This window comes from Tachypleus tridentatus, chromosome 10 (assembly GCF_004210375.1).
Source record: "Tachypleus tridentatus isolate NWPU-2018 chromosome 10, ASM421037v1, whole genome shotgun sequence".
Taxonomy (NCBI): Eukaryota; Metazoa; Arthropoda; class Merostomata; order Xiphosura; family Limulidae; genus Tachypleus; species Tachypleus tridentatus.
In genome coordinates, this window is record NC_134834.1 from 76,313,237 (window position 1) to 76,337,368 (window position 24,132).

The following is a 24,132-nucleotide window of genomic DNA, read 5'->3' on the forward strand; positions in this document are numbered from 1 at the left end:
ATTTAGTATCATACATAGTTCAGATAAAAAATATTCCAGTCAGTAAATTTGTTATCAGTGAGATTCACTGAGTCCTTTCTACATAGAAGATACATTGCTGAATTTGTATTTGGCAAAGTTTTGTATTATGCTTTAAAATACAATTAGAAAGGGATACTTAACTACAACTGTATTTTTTTAGAGAATCTGGTTGTTTCTGGTGAATATTTCATGGTGAGAACTGACACCTAAATTACAGTTCTACACAGAACAAAACACATATAATAACACTCATTTTATCAGAAAGGAATTATTGGTCATTTGCTGTATTTTCTTGATTAGTCATAGAAGTCATTAAAAAATCAATAATTATTCCATTTTCTGTTATAAATTGTGTATTTGTGTTTTTATCATTAGATATTCAAGAGTAAACACTTGTTGGTAAGTTGGTTTGTTAAGCACAAAGCAGTACAATGGGCTATCTGTGCTCTGCTCACCATGGGTACTGAACCAGAATTTTTGCAGTGTAAGTATGCAGACTTACTACTGAGTATTTGGGGTGTAAGAAAACATAGTTTCACTGTTCATTATATGCTATGTGTTATTTTCTTAGGACAAATTATTAAATCAAGTTCAAACATGGATGTATTGTTTGTTACGCTGTAAGTGCTGACTTTCAAGGTCAGTCACTGTATTAAATAAAATTTATAGATTTGATTTTCATGATTTGGTGAAATAAGCTAAACCTGCTTTTTATTTTGCCACCAGTTAATTATTTTTTGTTTTCAGTTAACTACTGTCTATCAATGTAGTTGATTGTCAGTTCTACAGTTCACCTTTTTCAACCTTCAAACTTCTACTATGTCTCTCAGTAATAAAGGAGTAGTTTTAAACTTTAGTTTGGAAAATAAACTGTGCTAATAATAATTCAAATTTAAAAGTAAATACAACAATAATAGTATATCAATAACTTAGTAAGTGTAGATGAAAAACAGAAATACAGGAATCATTTAAGCTACAGTCTACATTCAGTACAAATGAATGAAATAACGATTATATATCCATTTTAAATATAAAACAAGTATGTGAATAAATTATGGCTACAAATTCCTAAAACACACACACACACACACATACATACATAGATATACAAACAAACAACGGAAAAAAACAATTATTATTACAGATTAATACACTCTGGAGACTCAATGCAAGGCCTTATAATATTCTGAAGGATGCCTAAATATTTAAGCAATAAATTATTTTTTTCTTTCTTTTAAACTATTCTAGATGTCACACATGGTTGTATGTTATATTCTGACAATTTTACCAAGATCTCTATATCTTCTATCAAAAACATTTGCTAAGAAATGCAGAGGTTTATTTATTTTCATCAAACAACATTAAACAGTACCATGAATTTTTGTTTGGAACTACAATAAATAGTAAGAAAGACAAGAACACTTGTTGTTGAATTTTAATCTACTTAATGATTTTTTTTAATAAAATATATAGCTTATCAGTTAGAAAAACGATATTTTGGTGGATTTATATGAAATTCTTGAGTAAAACCTAATTCCCGTATACTTTCTACAGGTTTGTAAAGTGACCCATAGATATGCCACATCCAATTTATGTTTTACTTCAGAAAAACTAAGTATTTTTAATATATATAAAAATATATTTGTTAACTATTACAGTACGTCAAATTTCAGTTACTGAAAATAATTTCATGGTGGTGAAAATTGAAGTAAACTTCATTTTGAGAACTAATATGAAAAAGTTGATCACTGAAATCCAAATAGAGCAGTTAGAAAAGCTTAGAACAAATTCAACCATAAGAATCCCCTTGAAAATGATGAAATCATACTATTCTATTTTTCAAAATACCAAAAAAAATGGTTTTAACTAACAGAAATAAGTCAAGACTATCATAAGAATAATGAGGTTCAAAGTTGTATTATTAAAAATTGGCTTCACAAGTCATACTACAAAACTTTTTAAACTTTATCTTAAAGAGAATATAACCTATCCTAAAAACAGTCACACTGTTCCACAGCAAACTACCAAAGCCCAATCAAGTATGAGACCTGTACAAAAAACTTGGACAAAATGATTCCAATCTCACAAAGGATAAAAAAACAACATCTTATTGTGGCATAAAATGTAAAAGTTTTACCAAAAAATTAAAAAAGCTGGCCTATTCATGTACTTAAATCTGTGTGATAATTATGTTAACAATACCACAATAACTTCACACAAGGAATGTGATACAATGTAGTTTCCTTAAACATATTAGTTATTTGTAATAGTTATCCCTTTAAAAATGTTTAAGACCTGTAAGATGGGTATCTGTTAAAATCAATATGTTCTCCTTAATAATCACATACTCATTAAGAAACAGTCTTTAAATAATTATGACTAGGTCTTTTAAAACTTAAGTACATACTTGAGAAGTGAATTAAGGTTGAAATGACAAGGCGTCATGGGAATGATTTTACAATGGAATCACGATAAAATACTACTAAGGCATTGTACACTAAAACACTCCAGAAAACTACAAAGATCTTACAAATTAGTTGATTTGTACTCACAACTCAAGAAGTTGTAGTTTTTCTATTGTCTAATCACTTAAACTTTTTCATTAGAGATAAGTAAAAGAACATTTTGTTTCAGCTCTAATATTTAACTATATACCACTAAAGAATATACAAGAACCAAACTAGGTATGGGAAATGGTTGCAGAAAACATTTACTGGAATTCAAGATAGTCCTATAAAAGCCAACTTTTCATCTTACTGGTTTTTATTTAGGATTTCAATACAAACGAAGGTTGTGTTAGAAGTGACAGATTTACAAAAATATGGTTTAATTATTAACTAAAAATAAAAGAAAACCAAATTATTTAATTTGCAAGACCTACACATTGGGTGAATGTATCCACATAACAATATTGTTAGATTATTTTAACTTTTACAGAATATTATCTTTAATCTCCATTTTTAAGTTTATAGATTTGATTTCTTGTTAAGCCCCAAGCTAAACAATGAGGTATATATACAATACTATTTGCAAGTATGAAGGCCCAATTTTAAGCACTGCGAGTCCTCAGATTCACTGCTGAGACATGAAGGTGGGATATTTTGTTGAAAGTAATGAATAATATAAGTAGTTCTGAATTGTGATACCTATAGCAAAGGTTGTGATTTCATTAAAACTAGTGACCTATGTTATTTATTACATAACTAGCAAAACACGGTACGAACATAACCAATTTGATAAATTAACAGAGGACTAGTGTTTGTTCCTGTTTTGGTTTATGGAATGTGTTAATCTTTCATATAATAAAAGTCATCACATCTGAGAAAATAATACATGAACCAAAATGGTTCTTTCTGGGATTTAAATACTTTTTATGCAAAACAGCATAAAATGATTTACTCCCAAGAAGTTATAAACTGTTAAACATTAGTGAACATCCAGAAAAAAAAAATGTATTCACTCTGCTCCTCAAATCAAAATTAGTATTTACAAAAAAACAACTACTGACCCTGCTAAATTACTGTATCTACAATATGATATTCTCATGAAATGAAGCAAGAAAATAGTAGAGGGATTAGTTACTAAATCTAACTTAAAAACTTTTAAATCACAGGAATTCAATTTTAACCATGCATGAATGATAATTAAAAGCATCTTCTTGTTTTATTTTTACATACCTAGAGTGACCAAATGTCCCAGTTTTGCCAGGACAGTCCAAAGGATAATTCTTGGAATGCACAAAACATCCCAGTTTTATAATAGGTATAAAACTGTCTGTGAGATTAAATCACAACTGTAATAGGCTTTCTTGACTTGTTCGTTGTTGTAACACATACTGTTCTCTCATCTTTCAAAACTGAACTTCTAAGGTCTGTTCATTTTTTATAAAAATATGACTAAAAATTTTCAAAGTAATGTCAAAACCTAAAAGTAGCATTTATGTAAATGTTATGGATTCATAAGTAAATTCATGTATGAAGTAGCCTATTTTTATTTTAAGATGAATTAGGTAAAGAAAATAAGTAAAGATTTCTTGGATGCATAATTGGATTATTTTTGCTCATTTGTTTTGTCTCACATAAAAAAAGTAGTTGAAATTATTTAAAAAACAATGACGATGTTACACTTTGGAAAAATTCAATAAATTTAAAGTGTGTTCAATAAAAGTTTAATTATTTCAAATTTGTAATAGCTATTTTGAAATTAAGGGTAAGAGTTAGTCTGTCCCAGTTTTTTAGTCTGAAAATCTGGTCACCCTAGAAATACCGAGTGTTAGACTTACCATAAAGATTCTATAAATGCTCAGTCTAACTATCATTGGTGTAGTTTCTTTCATATTAAAATTCACTAGTGTATTAGTGCAACCAATTTACAAACAAGTACTATTACTAATATAATTGAAAAATGAAAGTCACACAACAAAACTAACTTATGTGTAGTTTAAAATATTTTTAAAACTTAGTTGGTAAGTAATTCAAAGCTACAGAATTTTAACACCTTTACTGTTGAGCTGCAAACAAATCACTAAGAGAAAAAATATAAAGTACTTTGTTTCAAACTAATACCAGTTTGGGAGTTGAAGTTACAAAAAATATACAAGAAAACTAATGACGTTTTTTTTAACTCATGTTAATCTGTTTTGTTCCATGAGTGATAGCTGCTCCCTCTTTACATAAGAGAATATTACAAAACATAACTCAGTTCTGAATTAATACATTGTAAATATTAACTATAAACTTTACGATTATGAACTAAAATGGCTACAAATGACATTAATAACATGACTTGCATGACACAAACTCTTTCTAATACAGACACATTACTTATATACATATAAGCATAAATACAAGTTAGAAATAAACTAATGTTTGGATTCACCAACTAAGTATTATGTAATGACTGCAGTGACATTTTAACAGTATATAATAAATTGAACACAGATACACTAATATAAATAAAAGGACAGAAAACACCACTGAATTATATCAATTACTACAATTAGCACTGTTTTAATTTTCTATTATAAAATTAATAGAGAAACAAAAGTTTTGAAAAAGGAAAAATATTTCTTGATTACAAAATGAGGCACCAAAAAGGCTAAGATAAATTTCTGTTCTTAACTTACATTCATAAATGAAACCATTTTATATTCACAGCTTCTAGATGAGAAAATAGTTTGTGTTATTAGGTAATAATTTACTTTCAGGAAATTTAAAAACTAGATTGATTAGGATAGAGAGGAAATAAGAAGTCATCTAACTAGCTGAAAACAAAATGCAAGTTGTACATAACCAGCTGATGTAAGAGACAAAAACAGACAAACCACCATCAAAGAGCCAAATGTTGACAGATATATAGATTCTAAATTTTCTTTGTGGAAAATAAAAATGTTGGTAGTTACACAAAATACAAAATGTTACAAGTTCACAAGAAGAAAGTAGTCATGTCCACAGTTTTGAGTCTCATTCTTTTAACTCTTGAGGAGTTTTGTGGCTTTTTGGTTGGCAGCAGCTATACGAGATTCATTTGATTCTGCCTAGAATGTGATACAGAAGATGAAATAATCCACTAACTCATTAAATTATAGGTCTTCTTGTTTGCACTTTTCACAATTAACTCTGCTTAGAAGAGTTAAAAAAACAAAGGCAAAATTCTATGGTTATAATTAAATTGTCTTTTAAACTTAATAGACCTAAAAGTGCTACAAAGTAAAAGTTTAAAAATTTAGTAACAATTTCCAAGTTGGATGTGAAGTGTGTGTGTGTGTTTTTGTAGTTGATTGGTTGATTTGGTGTTTTATGGCACAATGCAGCTAGGCTATCTGCACCAAACATTCGGTAAAAAGTTAAAATTAAAGTGAATTTAGTAAAATTCCTAAAAGGGCTCTAAGGTAAAACAAAACAAAGTTTAAAAAAAAACTAATAGCAGAAAACCAATATTTACATCTAGTATACAGTGTTAAGAGAAAAACTACAGTGATACAAGTTGTTAAGGACTTTCTGTAGCATAAATGTAATTATCATAACTCACCAGGAAGACAAACAGGTAAGCATAAAAATAACTGTCAGCCACCTGAAGCTGGCCTTTCCAGTCCTGGTTCTGAGTTATTTTACTTTATGACCATTTTCAAAAGTAAAGTAATAAAAGTTTTAAAAACTTGTAGCAGATTTTTAATAATAACTAACAAGGATGACTAACAAACAGTTCAAACAGCAGCTTTAGTCACCTGAAGTTGGCTTTTCCAGTATTGATTTCGAGTTATTTGATGTTACAGCCATTTTCTAATTTCAAATCCAACTAGATGGACTGTGATTCTTAAAAAGGACTCACATTGAAAAAGGCCTAATGTACAAATTAAAAAACTTAAGTGGCATTAAAATTATTAATGGCCTTTAAAAAACTAAAAACATTTCCAAGGTGTCCACCAGCATCACCATCACCAATAACACTAACGTTATGGATAAACCTTGGAACAGAACATGTTTAAAATGGTGCTGTCGTTGAGAGTCATAATGATGGCAAGACTAAAATATGACTTACTGTGACCTGAGTGTCACACAGACTACACACTGGTACATCAGTTCCAGATAAAAGAAAACAATGAGTTAAAAAACTGTGACCAAAAAACTGTGCATAGTCTAGTTAGAATAACTTCCTCTTTCCAATCCTTACGGAACCAAGATGGCCAAAGTCCAATATAGGGTTTTATTTGGGAAAGCATGTTTTCACGTTGCTCACTCCAAGTCGACTGTCAGCTGGCACAGAGCCGAGCCTTGAATACAGGACCATAGTCCATGTATGGAATAGGCACAGTAGTGATAGCACCAGAGCAGACAGATTTAGCTGCAGTGTTGGCAAGCTTGATCCTGTGAATACCAACGTGATATCCAGAAAAACTGGATAGAAGTAGATATTAAAGAGAAATGGGCCAGTCGGGTTTGAATATCGTCAAGAACAGGATGTGAACTAATGTGAAGCAATTCCAGGGCCAGTACAGAACTAACCAAGACAGTATAAATAATGCAGTTTGAGTACTGCTTAGTTTCTATGTGATCCAGGGCAAGAGAAATGTCATACAGTTCAGCAGTGAACACAGAAGCTGTAGAGGGAATTCTGTGTGCAACCACTGAACCACGACAACCATGGCAGAGCCCACACAGTCACCTGATTTTGAATCACCTGTATAAATAGGAATGGAAGGATGGTTTGAAAGATGTTCAACAAATAACAGTGAGTATTGCCAATCAGGAGTGTATGTTTTTCTCAGATGACTTAAAGATAGGTAACATTTGGGGACTGTAAAAAGCCATAGAGGGATGGGCCGACCAGTGGATGCAGCAGTGTTACCCAAGGACAGACCCAATTCATCCAACTGCACATGGATACGAAAGTCAAAAGGAGTAATGGCAGGTTGTCTGTTCTGAAAAAGTATGGCCCACCAAGGAAGGAAAACACAACCCCAGTTGGGATGCTCTGGTAAGTTTCAAAGCATATATAAAAGACAGTTGCAAATGGCAGAGGTGCAAAGAAGATTCATGAGACTCTGTGTATAAGCTCTGAACTGTTGAAGTGTGGAAAGCCGAAGTGCAGAGCCAAAGTCCTTGATGACGAATGGGGTCCAGCATCTTTAAAGCTGAGGTCCTGGCAGAGCCATAGACCAGTGAAACATAGTCGAGTTTCAATCGAATAAGAGCACAATATATCTTTAGTATAGAACATCAATCCTCTTCCCAAGTGGTGCAAGAGAAGACACAGAGGATGTTCAGTGCTCTTGTACATTTGACCTGTAGCTGCTTGATGTGTGGTATAAAGGTCAGCTTACGATCAATGATAAGTCCCAAGAACTCTGTCTCAGGGACCACAGGCAGAACAACTTCACTGATATGGAGTTCAGAATTGGGATAAATACCCTGTTGGTGGCAAAAGTGCACGCATACAGTTTTAGAGAGAGAACAGTTAAAGTCGTTTGTTGTGGTCCACTTCAGTAAACGATTGAAACCAGTCTGTATCTGCTGCTCAATATACTTTATGTTCGACGACTAACACGAGATCTTGAAAATCGTCAATATAAAGCCTCTTTGCAACAGTAAGAGGGAGTTGTTTAGTGATGACATTAATCTTTATACTGAAAAGTGTCACACTCAAAACACATCCCTGAGAGACTCCAAGTTCCTGTGGAAAAGAACGGGAAAGTGTCGAACCCACATGAACTTGGAATCTCCTGTCCATTAAAAACTTTTTAATAAAAATGGGCAAATAGCTACATAACCCATATATATGGTGGTCTTGCAAAATCCCATACCTCCAGGTTGTATCATAAGCCTTCTCAATGTCAAAGAATATTGATACAAGATGTTGTAATTAGAGAAAGGCTTCTCTGATTGACGTTTCAAGTCGAATCAAGTGATCCATGGTGGAGTGCTGTCATCAGAACCCACACTGCCTGGGCAAGAGGAGGTTGTTTGATCTGAGGAACCAAACAAGATAAGCATTAACCATCGTTGAAGAGACAGCTTGTCAAAGCAATTGGACGGTAGTTTGAAGGAATCTTGGGATCCTTCCCAGGCTTAGAGAAAGGTAGGTCAATAGTCTGGTACCAGGCACCAGGAAAAACATTCTCCTGCCAGATCTGGTTAAAAAAAATCAGAAGAATAGCAAAAGAAGTGGGAGATAGATGGTGCAGCATTTCATAGTGTACATCATCAGGTCCAACCGATGTACTGCCAGACCAATGAAGGGCCAGTATGAGTTCCACCAGTGTAAAGAGACAATTACAGTTATAGAGACAATCAACTCAAAAGGAAAGAGGTGATTACTCTACATGAGTCTTGATGTCCAAGAAGATGTAGGAAGAGGCAGAAGTACTAGATACCCGGCAAAAGTTTTCACCTGGTGTATCGACGATTATCCGGGTATCAGCTACTTACTGGCCATCAGAGAGCAAGATTGGGAAAGGGACAGAATTATATTGCCCTGACCTTTCGAATCTTGTCCCATATGACTTTGGAAATGGTGGAAGAAGATATGCTGTTGGTGAACTTAATCCAAGATTCTTTCTGGCTTTGATGTCTTACCCACCAAGCATGTGCATGGACCTGCTGGAAAGCGATGCAGTGTGAGAGTGTGAGATACCTACAAAAAGTATCCCAGGTCCGTGTTTGAGCCTTCCGTACCACATGGCAGGCAGGATTCCACCATGGACGAGGATATTGTGGAAAACGTGCTGAGGTTTTAGGAATACATTGAGCAGCTGCTTGTACAATACAGTCAGTCAATACTGCTGCACAGTTGTCTATTGATGGCTTACAGACAATGGCAGGATTAACTTCTGCGAGAGAACTGAAAGAGGGCCAGTTTCCTTGATACAGCTTCCACCAGGGCACACAGGTTGGGTGGCATCAACCACAGCCAGTCTCTCTCCAAATTATAGGAAAATGATCACTGCCTCATGGATTATTGTCAACCCTCCATGAAAAATGAGAAAATAGTGAAGGGGAGCAAAGTGAGACATCAATAGCAGTAAAGGACTGACTTGATGCATGAAAATAAGTAGAATAACTGCTACTGAAAAGAGAAAGATCATGATCTGAGAGCATACGCTCTATGGAGCAACCCCTCCTATCAATATCAGCACTTCCCCAGAGGGGAAATGATGTCCATTAAAGTTCCCCAGCATTAAAAAGGAAGACAGCAGCTGCTCAGTGAGAACATCAAGGTCTGATTGATCATAGCTCTCTCCAGGCAATAGGTAGAGAGAACAAACAGTGATAGTACAACCCAAGAAAACACGGATGGCTACAGCTTCCAAGGGTGTGTCGTGTGGCAAAGACAGGGTGGGCACGTGCTGATCAACCAACACTGCCACCCCTCCATGCACTCATCTGTCACACAGCCTGCCATTTCTGTACAAAGAAAACTGCTGGAAGGTGACTGTATCGGCAGGTTTCAGAAATGTTTCCTGTAAGGAAAGACATACAGGATGGTAGAAAGCAATCAGTGTTTTGATGCTATCCAAATTAGAATGTAAAAGTCAACAGTTCCATTGTACTAAGGTGGCCATTTTTACTTGTGTGTTGGCAAACTGGGTGGAGAACCTCTCTGTTTATGACACCATCTTTCTTCTTTACTGTCTTTACTTGAGGAGGGTCTATCAACCTCCATGGATCTGCCCTGGGTTGATTTAATAGGTATTTACTGTTGGAAGATAATTCCAGCAACTGAGGACATGAATGAATGATCGTTTTCCATCTTGATGTGGGGGAAGATGTACCCAAGGAAATGCCCATATGCGGAACCAAAGGAAGTGGATCTTGGGATTTGCTGGAATGTATGTGATGGACAGAGATGGGTGTTGAAATTGATTCATCAACTTTTTTAACCATGGAGTTCAAAAGACTTTTCATTTGTTTTGAAAAAAATTCTTTTGGAAGCACAGAGAAATCCATCTGCACTCCCAATGAAGTGCAGCAGTATATGTCCAAGATGAAGTGGTGAACAGCAACTTTTGATCCTCAGGGTAAGCAATGTTATGAATCATTTTCAAATGCTGTACCTCCTTTTCTTCCAATCATTTAGGGCAAGAACAAAAGTAGGAAGGGTAAGACCCATTGCAACTGACTCAATGAGGGTCCATTTCACACTCATAGGCATCATGGTCCTTGCCACCACAATGAGGATACGTCAAGGAACCAAGACATGACGTCTTTGAGTGACCTAACAGTTGACACTGGAAACATCCGAGAGGGTTTGGTATGTATGGCCATAACCTGCAATTAAGATATTCTGCCTTAATGGTGGGAAGTGGACGTTCACATATAAATGTCAGAAAAAGGACACTGGTCGGCAACATAATTCCATCTTTGTGAGTTGAGTCGAAGCTTCTTTACTAACTTTGGAGAGCCATCAAGTCCCTCTAGTTCCTTCTCAATGAAAAAGGGATCATTTGCCCTAAGTGTTTGTCTGAAAGAGAATAAAGTATAAGAAAATGAGGTACAACAGGTGTTACAGATGTTGAAGATTGCTGCTCAGAATCTTCAAGACATGGTCGTTTTCCTATGAACTTTTTTTTCACTATTTTATTTAAATTTTTATTTGGAAGATCAATAATAAAAAAAAGAATATTTCAGTGCCCACTGACCCCACCCACCATGGAGCCCTACAAGAGGACTCACTACAATGCCAAACAAGGACACTGCAGCAACTCCATGGTTTCATGAGCACTATACCCAAACACCAGCATCAGATACAATGTCCACAACACCTGTTAAGAACATCCAACACTGGTTCTTGGTTGACCCTAGCCCAAGTGGACCAGCCGACTGATCCAAAGGGGGCCAACTCCAAAGCCGCCTGTCTACAGGAATTCAAGGCCAAAGTGTTGTGTTAGGGTTGGACCCCTCAACCACCAGGATCCCCTCTCCCCTTCACAGGTCTGCAGATGCTGTGCCATTGAGGGAGTGGATATAAAGTGAAAAAAAACAAAACATAGTTTCAAGAGATATGTAATGTGTGTAACAAGAAATACGTGAAATCAGAGGAGTTTAATTTTCAAAAATAAAGCGTAACTATTCCAAATTAAATACACAGTTAGCTTGAAAGAAATACTTTTAGGCATAGAAAATACTGCACTTAATGGGGGAAAAAAGTCATTTAATTTGGAAAATAAAAAATACCTATTTTTCTACATTTATGTAACATATTTTGAATAAATACAGTCAATTAAAAATATTAGTTTTCTTTTTTAAAGGTAAAAACACCTGAAACAGAAAGGACGTACTTGTATTTCAGAAAGACTTGATTCAAATAATAAATAGTATTATTGTGTATTCTTTACTCTAATATTTACATTCTACATCCAAGTAGTTCACAAAACAAGAGTGTAAAAAAGCAACAAAGCTAAATTACCACTGCATGGTAATGAAATATTAATGAGAAAATCACTTCTTTAAAACAATAAATAACACACTTTACGAGTTATCATCTCTTTATATACCACAATAACTTCCCAAGAAAACTTACTTGATCAAGATTAACTTACCTTTTGGTTGATCCTCGTTAACTGACGGTTCTGAGATTCAATTTCATTTCCCATGTCAATTGCCATATTTCGAAGGTTTCCAACAATTGTGCCCACCTGCTGCATGTTTTCCTCCATCTCTTCTTCATGAGCATCATTAGTTATCCTGGAAAAAAAAAGTTAAGTATTATTATGACTTTGGATCCTTATATTATATTAAATTTTGTATTAAAAGGCACCTCTCACAGGATCTGTTTTCAGTATCGACACAAATGCTCAAATTGCTGTAGGTAGTTGAAATAACTATAAAGGACTATGTAATATAAGTAGAATTTCTATAGGTATGGTAAAAAACAGTCTGCTCTTTCTGATGTATTAATTCCTTATAATATAAGTGCATAGACAACTGTTAGTTTAAGATATTAGATAAATACAACAGAACTACAATTAAAAATACATATTCTACAATTTACTGATACATTTTGTCCTAACAACTAGGAAAAATGTTTAATTTTGCACAAATAGAAAAGTCCATAACACTAAAAATCTTCATTCTAGATATAAATATCTTGATCTTTTATTACTGTACTCAACAACACAGTATAAAGAAAAGGTTTGTATTACTTTGTTATATAACCTCCTGTGGGACCTGAACCATTCCTGTTGTCCACAACAACTCTTGCTGGTTGGCTGCTCATCACCTGTCCATCTTCATTACCTTTCCATGTACCACAGTCTTCTTGAAACATTTTGATCCTATTTTATAATATATAAACCACTTGACAGAAAGTTGGGATAAAATGACCAAAAAAAACAAAATAAACTTAACAATTGGCACCTTTTGCAAAGAATGTTCCATGAAGCTGAACCTTATTCTCATGAAATATGTGGATAAATTGTTTTTCTATGATCAAAATTTTAGAATAAACAAAAATATTACCTCTGTATTACAACCATGTGTACATTATACTGTTTATATATATAAAAGAAAAACTAAGAGAAAAATTGCTGTTAAAACTGTGGTTGTAATTTATTTACTTGCCAACATTTCATGCCAGAAACAATCCTGTTGGTCAATGACAACTGCAAAACATTTGGAAAAGAAATCTTTCCTGAAGTTGTCATAAACTTATCACCTTAGTGTATTTATTTAATACTGTTTACAACTGCTCTGTTTCACAATATTACTTTTGATTATTTCTTTTTTGGAAGTCTGTAGAATCATGCCTTCTTTAATACCTGGACCAAGGCATACAGAAGTAAATAAACAATGTCTAAAAAATATATAAATAAAAAATTAAGCACTTTAATGTTAACTATATTCTTCTCCTGCTTAAAAGAGAAAAGCTTAAATGACACTAGCATAAACTGCACATTAGTGACTACATTTTAAAGTTTTACACTATTAATACTTAAGAAAACAAGTGACTGACCCTAGTATTGACACCACTTACTTGTTACAGGGGCAAACACATAAACCACAACATTTATCCATTCCTGTTAAATTCTTTTCAGCTTCTTTCATATCTGCATTGATTTTGTCCATGTCTTCCTCAACCCTATCTATTTGTTCTAGATGGATATAATTATATCAGATATAAATCATAGATGTTTACTAACAAACAAACTCCCATAAATATTAATTCTGGGCTAAGTATAAGAGTTGAATTTTTTTTCAGTGGTTAAAGTTATCTAAGTATATACACTTTAGTTAACTTTCAATGCCTTATTATCTCATCAAAGATAAAGTGTATATTTTGAAAACTAATAGAACACCAATGAATGAGAAACAAATATTTTATCATAAAATAATAATTGTTTCATATTTAATACAGAACAATCCACTTACTAAAATCTGTTATAATTAAAAAACACAAACTTGTGTATTTTCTGTGCTTTATCATATATCTATTAAAACCAAGTTTTTCTGAAAGTTCCTATTTCACTTAGCATCAATCTTCAAGGTGACAAATCATTGAATTTCTTTAATGGTTTAGTGAAACACAGTTTCAATGCACATTTTAGACAGCTGGTTTATAAAACATTCAATGTTTCACAAGTATTTTAAAGTCCTGATAAAATATATACAGTTTATATAAAATGCCACACACAGTATATATGAAAACAGATAACTGACAATGGTATAATTTCTTTGTTATAAAGAAACATTTAATGTCCAATAATAAATCCCTGAATCCCTGTTTTTTATTTTCACACTTACAAAACTATTATTAAATATTACATATAATAATTCCATATCCTGGAAATCTAATAAGTATAAATTATATCTTTATCTCTTTCCTTTTTTTTAAACACAAGTTTTGCTTTGAATAGAGGAATGAATGAACTTGGAATACTGAATCCATTGGTAGATAGTCCTAAAATTGAGTGACATATAATATTGTAAGGAAAAAAATTAAAACATGGTAAAAAAACAACAAAAAGAACAAAGGACAAAAATTTATTTTCAAACTAAAGCATGTTATAAGAAACTTTTATTATTTGCTTTATTATTTTATTGCTTAACTTGTTATTAGGGTAACTACTTTTCTGAGGTTTCTTCTACATATACATATATTAAGCATGTATAAAGGGTGTCTGTGTTAAAAACAAAGCCTTACCCCCTTGTTTATCCAACATAACCATAGTTTTTATTCCTAGATCTTCACTCTTCATAATGAAAAAAGAAATAAGCAAAATATGATCAACCAAAGATAAAAATGCATTTTGCCATGCAGTAATTAGGCAAAAAAATAGAAAGCCAAAAGTATGCTTAAACATTCTTATGCAGTACCTCCAACAAAGAAGAGATTTTTTTTATTCAATACAAAGATCATGTTTGCTCATATCATCCAGTGTATGACAGTGTATTTTCTGTCAAGATAAAAAGTTCAAGCAACACAATTCAACTAACCATACCATTTTGAAGTAGTTAATAAAATCAAATTACAGAGATGAAATAACGAAATTTTATATAAAAATGATCATACCACAGGTCATAAGTTTACTCATGTTTTGTGCAGAGCATCTTCGGGTGTCATTTATTAAAATGTTGAGCCAGATGTGTTTTATTTTGTTCATAATTCTATTATACTTTCTATTTAATAGAAACTAGCAGAATATGCATATGAGGACACCTAGTAAATATTTCAAGCAAAGTATCTTGAAAAATTTTCCAATGTGGAATGGAACCAAACAAAACTAGCATATGTATCATATTTCACTTCTTTTTCCATATGCAATACAAACTCTGCACGCTCTGAGAGAAAAATTTATTTTTGCCACTAGGTAATATGACACATGAACATGCTCTTTCATGTCACCAGACAGTCTTCTTGAAGGATCCTTAAAGGGGTCTCTCCTTGTACCTTCAGATGATGGACCAGGTGCATTCCTTTCTAGTTCCAAGTGAGCCTTCTTTCTCTTTGTCAGTAATCCATTCTCTTGCCACAAAGAGAAGGAACTGCTTATATTTTATTTTTTCTGTTAACTCAGGACTTTATAGAGTAGATATAAATTGAAAAGACTGCAATTTGTTTGTCAGATGATGTACTACCTTTTGTGTTTATTTCAGTTTTTTTCTGAGAGTAACATAGTATGAGAGGTACTAACTAGCATGATCAACACCTTTCATCTAGACACTGTATTGGAGAACATACACAGGTTTTTTTTATTTCTTCTTCAGTTATTTTATTTTTCTTTGCTGTAGTAGAAACAGATGAGTCATGGGTGGTTGAAACAATTGTCACTTCTCTCTTGTCTTTCCATATGAAAATGAGAATATCACTTTTTTCACAGAGAGCTGTTTCATCTTTTTTTCATTGTTAAAGCTTCAGGTTTGGCCTCAACTCTCTATTAACTCTAATTCTTTTGCAGACTCTTGTTTCATGTTCCAGGAACAGGTTTGCAATCAAAGTTCTGTTGTAATAATTGTTCTGGTATACACTGTTACGTTCTTTTTTTTTTTTTTGACAAATCTCCAATTTATTATATTATGTAAGTTCTAATACTACTTCAAGTAACTGGAAATTGAATTTAGTAATTAATTAAATGCTAATATGTATTAAATTTATGTTATTTGCCACAAGATTGATACAAACAAAATTTTACTTTTTTCAACACAAATATATTTTAATATGCAAACATAAAAACAATAGAATTTATAATGTCATTTCTCACCAGCAGGCCATATTTTACACTTTTTGCAGGGATGTAGGTTCAGAATTTTAGACATCCTCTCCAAGGAATCATGTCCTCATCCAATGACAACTACTGTTTTGGTTTGTAGAGCCCCTGATTTTACTGAGGAAATAATCCAGTACAGGTTGAATTTTGAAGAGCCTGCCTAAAGACTTATCCATTTTCTGATTATAATTGAAATTCCTAAATGTGTAAATTTGATCACTTCTGCTTCACCTCACTATCTGCAAAAATACTGGGCTAATCAAAAAAAGATCTGTTGACCAATAATCTTTCCAGATATATTTCATTGTCTTATCCATTAGTAACATAAGGCCTAGGAATTTCCTTGTGTCTGTAGGTGTAACTTCACACCACTGAAGTTCTTTAGATAACATTTTATGTTTCTCTGCAGTTTGGTTATGGCAAGTACACATTTCCTGACAAAACATATAAAAAAAGTCATCACCAAACACTAGACTTATCAAGGCTGCAATACTCTCTGGTTTGGATGGGATTAGAGTGACCCCTGGATTTTCTTCAAACATTTCCAAGTTTGATGGAATATCTATTTCTGACCAATTATTATTATCACAAGAGGAAAACAAATCACTAATAGGATCATCTGTAGAATCATCATCACTTTCTGATTCAGAATCAGTTGAGAACACAAAAACAATTTGTGGGTCAAACAACTTCACTGTGACTAGAATAAGCCAAAATGATCCATAAATATCTTCACATCAGAATCTTCATCATCACTTGGAAGATCTGACTAATTATCATCAAATAGTTCAGTAATTATCTCACCTTCACCCAACACACTGTTTCTACAAATAGCTATTTAAAAAGAAATATGGGTATTGTAAGCAAGAATCAGAAAAATTATAATTGTCTGAAACAGAATAAAACATGTTGCTCCTAAGTGAAACAGTGATATATCTGCTGACTTGTACTGCTAGAAACTGGGTTTAGATACCTGTGCATAATAATAAACAAACAAAACATGTCCAACTCCTTTGATGCTGTGTACAAAACACGAGTAAACTCGCAACTTGTCCTCAATGTGTTAATACTGCAATAATCTAGATAGATTGTGTTAATAGTCTTCAGAATCTATCATGTCATATGAAAAAATGTTCTAAAATGAAAACCATAAGTACAATGCTGGAGTTAACTAATTCTAGAAAAATGTTGATTCTTGTAATAAGAGGAACACATGTTGAGTGTTTTTCTTACCTCCTTGGTCATCAAGAGCCACTAAAGTTCGAATCCCTGCTTCTTTACTCTGAGATTTGAAGCATTAAAAGAACAAAATAATTTTTCCATTGAAAAAAGAATGGAAAACGGGCTTAAATGTAAAGATTTTTTCTCAAAAAATAAATAAGTCCAACACTAATGAAGATCATCTAAATTTTAAAATTCTAAAAGTTTCTGAAAATGTAGTGTATCATAATAAATACGTTTCCCACCAATTCCAACCACGAATTTGTTTTTAGCAAATAATAATCAATTCAATTAATCAAGTATTTACAATTAAACAAGAATTTAGAGAGAAGTTTTGCTTGTTTTCCTGTCAGTAAAGTTCAAAACTTATATTATGAAGATCATGCTTCTTTAATTAGATTAACCGGTTTTTAATAATTTTCTAAGGCATCAACTCTGTCACGTGCCACCCTTATAATATTCAATTCTGGCACGACAAAATCAAAACGAAACTTGTACTGTTTAATGCTAACAAAATATAATGAAATAGTTCCAACTTTGTTTTCAAACATTGATTATTTTCCCACTCTTCAAATAATGTACAACTGAATTACTCTTATCTGCCTGTTCTCTATGAAGTTGGTTTAAAATGAACTTTAGTCCCCTGCGATACTAAATAACAAACAATTCTATCACACTTTAGGTGCAGTTGGAAAGAGTACGTGTTACTTCTGGTTTTGTTTCACGTTACGATTTAAATAAACGTTTTAATTAAATTAATAAAATGTTAAAACTACGAGTACTTGTCAAAGAATTATCAATAATTTTAGTAAATAGTGTAATATGTCAGAGTTTTAGAGAGTCATTCAGAAATGTCTGTACAGATAGCTTACTCTTTCAAAATTACACTACAAACTTTCAGTGTTCCCAGATAATATTTCTCCAATTCGGTCGTTTTTCTGTTAGATACGGCCAACATAGTCAAACAAATTTCTGATAAAGCCTAACTGGCTGCAAAATTTAAAACCTTACAATACTGAATGTGCGAGTACTGTAATTAATTACGACTGTAAGTATACAAATTAGTGTTGCGTTACTAGCTGTTTAGTAGAAAAGTGGCGAAAATCGATTGTAGGAACGCCATAGAACTACATCACTAAAAGAATAAATGAGTTATATTATGATATGATGGATAATGTTTATTTCAATTAATAAACAAATACAGACATTCCTCGCTTCACGAACTGCTGAATTACGCACTTCCCAAACGAAATTCTATTTGAGCGTCCTCATCGTATTCGTAAATTGAGAAAATACTGTGTGTTATTACTTGTAAACTTTTATGTTTTATTTATACAAAACTTACCTTAAATTCATCTAATGTTAATTGACGTTGCATTTTCATCAAATCCCAATCTGCTATTTTCATTATATTTCAGACGTAAACTTTGCAAACATGGTATTGGTTGCTTTAAAATCACTGCAGCAAATTCCCTTTAATTGCAATTTAGATCTGACTCTTAAAATTATTTCTAGCATTGTCGAACTAATTCGATTACGACTTTTCGTTTTTATACCAGCAACTTAAGAATAAAATGTACATCAACATGGCACTTCTTGAGGTCGTTACAAGTTACGACAAGACAGTATGATACATAATTGCCAATTCTTCACAAACGCAGGGACGTAGATCCTGGGGGGGGGGGTATACATCCCCTCCTTCATTTTAGGTGGGGGTATGTTGCATACAATTATCCCCCCCCCTACAGTTTTGTCTGTTGAATTGTTTTATTACATCACAGGCCTACAAATTGTGTGTTTGTTCTTGTGATTCTCGTGTTCTTACCAATCGAATTACATAACTAGGCCTAGATGTAGGCTTTTCAGTAGCCGAAATGTACATCTTTAACATAGGCGTACTTCTGACTTTTTCGATCTAAGCGATAGTTCGTATCAGTCAGTAGGCCTAAGAATACATGCAAGTATCCTGGCAACAAGATTACCCTGGGACTGCATGTTTACAGTTTTCAGGTTCACGCAATCAGAGATTACCAATTTGCAAATTGAACAGTCCACATAAGTGGTTGCAAGTATCATTACCACCATCGGGTGTAAAAAATCTACGCCCCTGCACAAACGGGTTCTCTTCTGTTGATTTTGAACTTCAAAACTGCAGTCCAGAACTCGACAGCATTATTTGGAATTTTTTCTTCAAAAGCACTTTCTTCACTCCAATCAACATCAAATACTTTTCTGTGCTGTTCTTCAACATTATAAGTAACGAGGCTTCGAAATTGTAGTTCGATAACATTAGAACGAGTAGCTTGACTTAAAACTTTTTCAGGACGTTGTAATATGTATTTTTCAAAATATTTTATTGCATCAGGCAAATTTTTTTTTCCCACTTGTTCAACTACTTCTGTTCCCCACTAGTGCAGTGGTAAGTCTCCGGATTTACAACGCTAAAATCAGGGGTTCGATTCCCCTGGGTGGGCTCAGCAGATAGCCCGATGTGGCTTTGCTGTAATATTAACACACATACACTCAACTACTTCTTGTATGACACTTTTGTCACAATATTTTACGACATTAATAACAGATAAGTTATTTCAAGATGTTTCTTCCGGAGCCTATTGCAATCACTTAGAAATTAGCACCGTAATCAATATTTGAAACTGGGAATAACATTTATAAACATCACACACTGGATTTCAAATTTTTATCAAGAACAGTATTTGGTACATTTCGGCTGAGTTAGCATATTACCTTAAACATTGAATTCACGGTCTCAAACGCAGCTACAACGGATAGATTTGTTTGTTTTGTTTTGAATTTCGCGCAAAGCTACTCAAGGACTATCTGCGCTAGTTGCTCCTAATTTTGCAGTGTAAGTCTAGAGAAAAGGTAGCTAGTCATCACCCCCCCTAACTACCAACTCTTGGGTTAATCTTTTACCAACGAATAGTGGGATTGACCGTAACATTATAATCCTCCCACGGCTCAAAGGGCGAGCATGCTTGGTGCGACAGGGATTCAAACCCGCGACCCTAAGATTACGAGTCGAACGCCTAAATCCACCTGGTCATACCTTGCCTTACAACGGATAGAATAAACATAAATTATTTCGGTAATTGTTTGAATGCAAGCTTTCAATTCAAACCAGTTAAATAAAATGTTCCTTATAATTTTCCTCTGACCAACCACTTAGCCGCAGACAGAGTCTAAAACGAAGGGTGGTTCACCGCGTTCTCCGGGTTCATGGTATTAAACAAGAAAATAAACCCTTCACGTATTTAACCGCCGTTAGAAAATCATTGGGGAATTTCTACTAGAAGATATCCTTAGTTGAGGAAAATTTCCAAATGTTTTCTGTAGGTACAACGCAAGAGAGTGGCATATACATTTATTCAAAAGACAGTGCGGTGATACTTGCCCCAGACATTACTGAATTATGTTTCCCGACTATGACACACACTCAGCGGCCAATTTTTAAGTACACCTGCTCTTTAACGCAAATAGCCAAACAGCGAATCCTGCAGATGCAACTCAATATATAAAGCATGCAGACATGGTCAAGACGTACAGTTGTTGTACGACCAAACATTAGTATGGGGAAGATACGTGATATAAGCGACTTTGACGGTCGAATGATGCCAGACGTGGTGGTTCCAGCATCTCAGGAACTGCTAACCTCCTGGAATTTCACGTACTACAGTTTCTTGAGTTTAGATAGAATGGTACGAAGAACAAAAAACATCTAGTGAGCTGCAATTCTGTGGGCGAAAACACCTTGTTAATGAGAGAGGTCAGAGGAAAATGATCAGTCTCATTCAAGCTGAGAGGAAGGTCACAAATACACAAATAACCACCCTTTACAACAGTTGTGTGCAGAACGCACAACGTATCGAACCTTGAAGCGGATGGATTACAACAGCAGAAGACCATGCTGGATTCTACTCCTGTCAACCAAGGACAGGAAGATGAGTCTGCAGTTGGCACGAGATTACCGAAACTGAAGAAATGAGTTTCGATTTTTGTTCGACATACAGATGGTAGGGTCATAATTTGGTGTAAACAACATAAATCCATGGATCTATCCTGCCTTGTGTTAACGGTACAGGCTGCTGGTGGTGTAATGGTGTGGGTTATGTTTTCTTGGCACACATTAAGCTTCTTAATACCAATTAAGCATTGTTGCTGACCATGTACGTCTCATTATAGCCATACGCCACTCGTTTCTAACGGCTAGTTCCAGCAGAATAATACGCCATGTCACAAAGCATGCATCATCTCAAGCTGGCTCCACGAACATGACAATGACTTCAGTGTACTCCAATGGCCTGCATTGTCCACATATCTCAATCCAACAGAGCCCCTTTAGGATGAGGTAGAACAGGAGATTTGCAGCATGAATGTGTGGCCGACAAATCTGCAGGAACTGCATGATGCTATCGAGTCAGCATGGACCAAAATCCCTAAGGAATGTTTATAAAACCTTGTTGAATTTCATGCCGCGACTAATTCAGGCTGTTCTGGAGTCAAAAGGGGGTCCTACCCGATACTAGATAGGTATACCTAATAAAGTGGCCACAGAGTGTATTCATCCCTAATAATTTCAGCATAAAACTAAAAAATACAGTGAAAGATGTCAATAAATCAAATAATAAATAATGATCTACGTAAGAGTTACGGCGTGCAGGCTAATAATACGCAAACGATTTATAAACAAAAGAAATGCTTTTATTGATGGTGGAACATACAACATGTTTCGATAGAACATTGGTATGTTTTATTCTTGTATACTAGAAACAAATAGACCTAAATTTTATGTTACAAATAGCTTTAACTGTAAATCCCAACACGTTATTCGCAACTGTCCGTTTCGAAGTCAAAATCAGAAGTGTCTTTCGCCTCTGATTCTGAATCCAACATGGACAAACGAGGACGACAGAGGGAACTCATACAGTTTAAGTGATTTCTATTACAAATTTTAGGCCTGATCGTGTATATAATTGACAGGCATTTTTATTACATAAAGGGAATGATAAATATTTTCTTTACTAAATTTACTTATCTATTTAGTTTTTTTTTTTTTTTTTGGTCACTTACGCATTAGAAAGTTTAAGCAAATTTTCTCCAACATGAGAGTTCTTCGACAATTATATTAATACTTCAAGTTAACGTAATCTCCCATGTTTATTTGCAGGGTTATGGTCTATCACAGATGGTGAAAAAGGCAGGGCCAAGGAACAATTCTTGAATACCATTTGCTTCTAGTTTTAATTAAGTTTATGGTTTGTTCACGAGTTCAAAAATATTCTGTAACCCGATATCTAATTATCTAAGAAATAAAATAAAGAAATATTCCTGTTGCAGTAAGTACAAATATACAAGTATGTTTAACAATGAAGAAAATATTACTGAAACGATACTTTCATTTTAAACAGCACAATAGGTTCTCTTATACAATCATAAACAGTTTGTCTACTGTATGATGTCGAATAATGAATTAGACCAAATTGCATAACATTATTTACATACCTAGGTTAATTTAGGTTCCTATATGATAAAGTAAAATAGACTCAAAATCCCATAGATATTATATACATTTCACCATCATAAGAGGCATAGCTGTATTTCTTTGGTTTTCTGACCCAGGCTGTGAATAGGTGAAACTGCAGCCACAGCAGAGGATATGTATGGCCAATTAAAGAATGTATTAGGCCTCTACATTACAGATTCTTTTTTCAATTTCACCTCTGGTGAAACATAAAAGAAACTTTTAACAGACACAGAATCGTTAAACGTTTGATCCGCTGTATAATGTCGAAAAATAAATTCGACGAAAAATCATAATTACTCATAACAAACTAATTTAGGTTAACATATGGTGAAGCAAAACGGATTCAAAACTCCGTACGTTTACAAGTTAACTATAGTCATACGTAATCTGTCAGCTTAGAAGTAACTAAAGTATTATTGTGATAACGTTGTTCTTTGGTGGAACAGATTCTTTTAAAGTATTGCATTAAAATAATGTGAAATTCAGTTCACGTAACGACAACAGATTAGTTTATTTCTTCCTTCATGTTTGCTACAGGCTTCTATCGGTACCACTTGTACACAACTGTAGGCCTAAGTTCACAAATAATGTTTTCACTTTCAGCAGAAGTAAAACAAATTTTTACGAATAATCAGTCAAATAACTGAATACACGCGATAATTCACACTGAATCCAATTACTTCGCTTAATGACTGGTACTCTACCAAATGTAATTGACTCGATAATTCACCGATTCTCGTATTTATAATGTAGATATGTTTCGAGACACTTTGAAAATCTCTCGATCAGTGATATTCACAAAAGTACTAGGTATATTTTCATAAACGTACTCGATTTTAAAATTATGCACTATCTAGCTAATACATAAATTAATAAATTAAAAATACAGCTAACAACAGTTACTAATACATATAACTTATTTTTACGATTACTGATCACCACACAATATAACCACACACACAAAATCTTAGCTTCATGGAATATATTTGAAACATTAAGCTTTTAATATTTTGAAAATGAAACACTGTAATACAGTTAAAATGGAAAGTTATCACGGACATTTCATCACAATAAAATTATTAAACAAGTACATTAAAAAAGATTAACTTTTAAAATTTCTGCAACAAGAGATGAAAATATATTTTAC

The 24,132-nt window shown here is 33.6% G+C and overlaps 1 protein-coding gene across 10 annotated transcripts in view; it reads right to left on the reverse strand.

Annotated features, from left to right (window-relative positions):
- Positions 1-784: 784 nt before the first annotated feature.
- Positions 785-24,132, reverse strand: part of LOC143229625 (synaptosomal-associated protein 25-like) — a 58,175-nt gene continuing 34,827 nt past the window's right edge. For 4 of the 10 annotated variants that reach the window (XM_076462206.1, XM_076462210.1, XM_076462207.1 and 1 more), the window contains 5 exons: positions 17,456-17,504; positions 13,492-13,609; positions 12,662-12,793; positions 12,059-12,203; positions 785-5,557 (listed from right to left, as the gene is read on the reverse strand). In XM_076462206.1, coding sequence (XP_076318321.1) covers positions 5,492-5,557; positions 12,059-12,203; positions 12,662-12,793; positions 13,492-13,609; positions 17,456-17,504 — 510 coding nt within the window. In that variant the 3' untranslated portion in view covers positions 785-5,491. Of the gene's footprint in view, positions 5,558-12,058; positions 12,204-12,661; positions 12,794-13,491; positions 13,610-14,658; positions 14,708-17,455; positions 24,127-24,132 lie in introns of those variants that run through there. The other 6 variants (XM_076462211.1, XM_076462208.1, XM_076462205.1 and 3 more) reach the window with 3 other exon arrangements.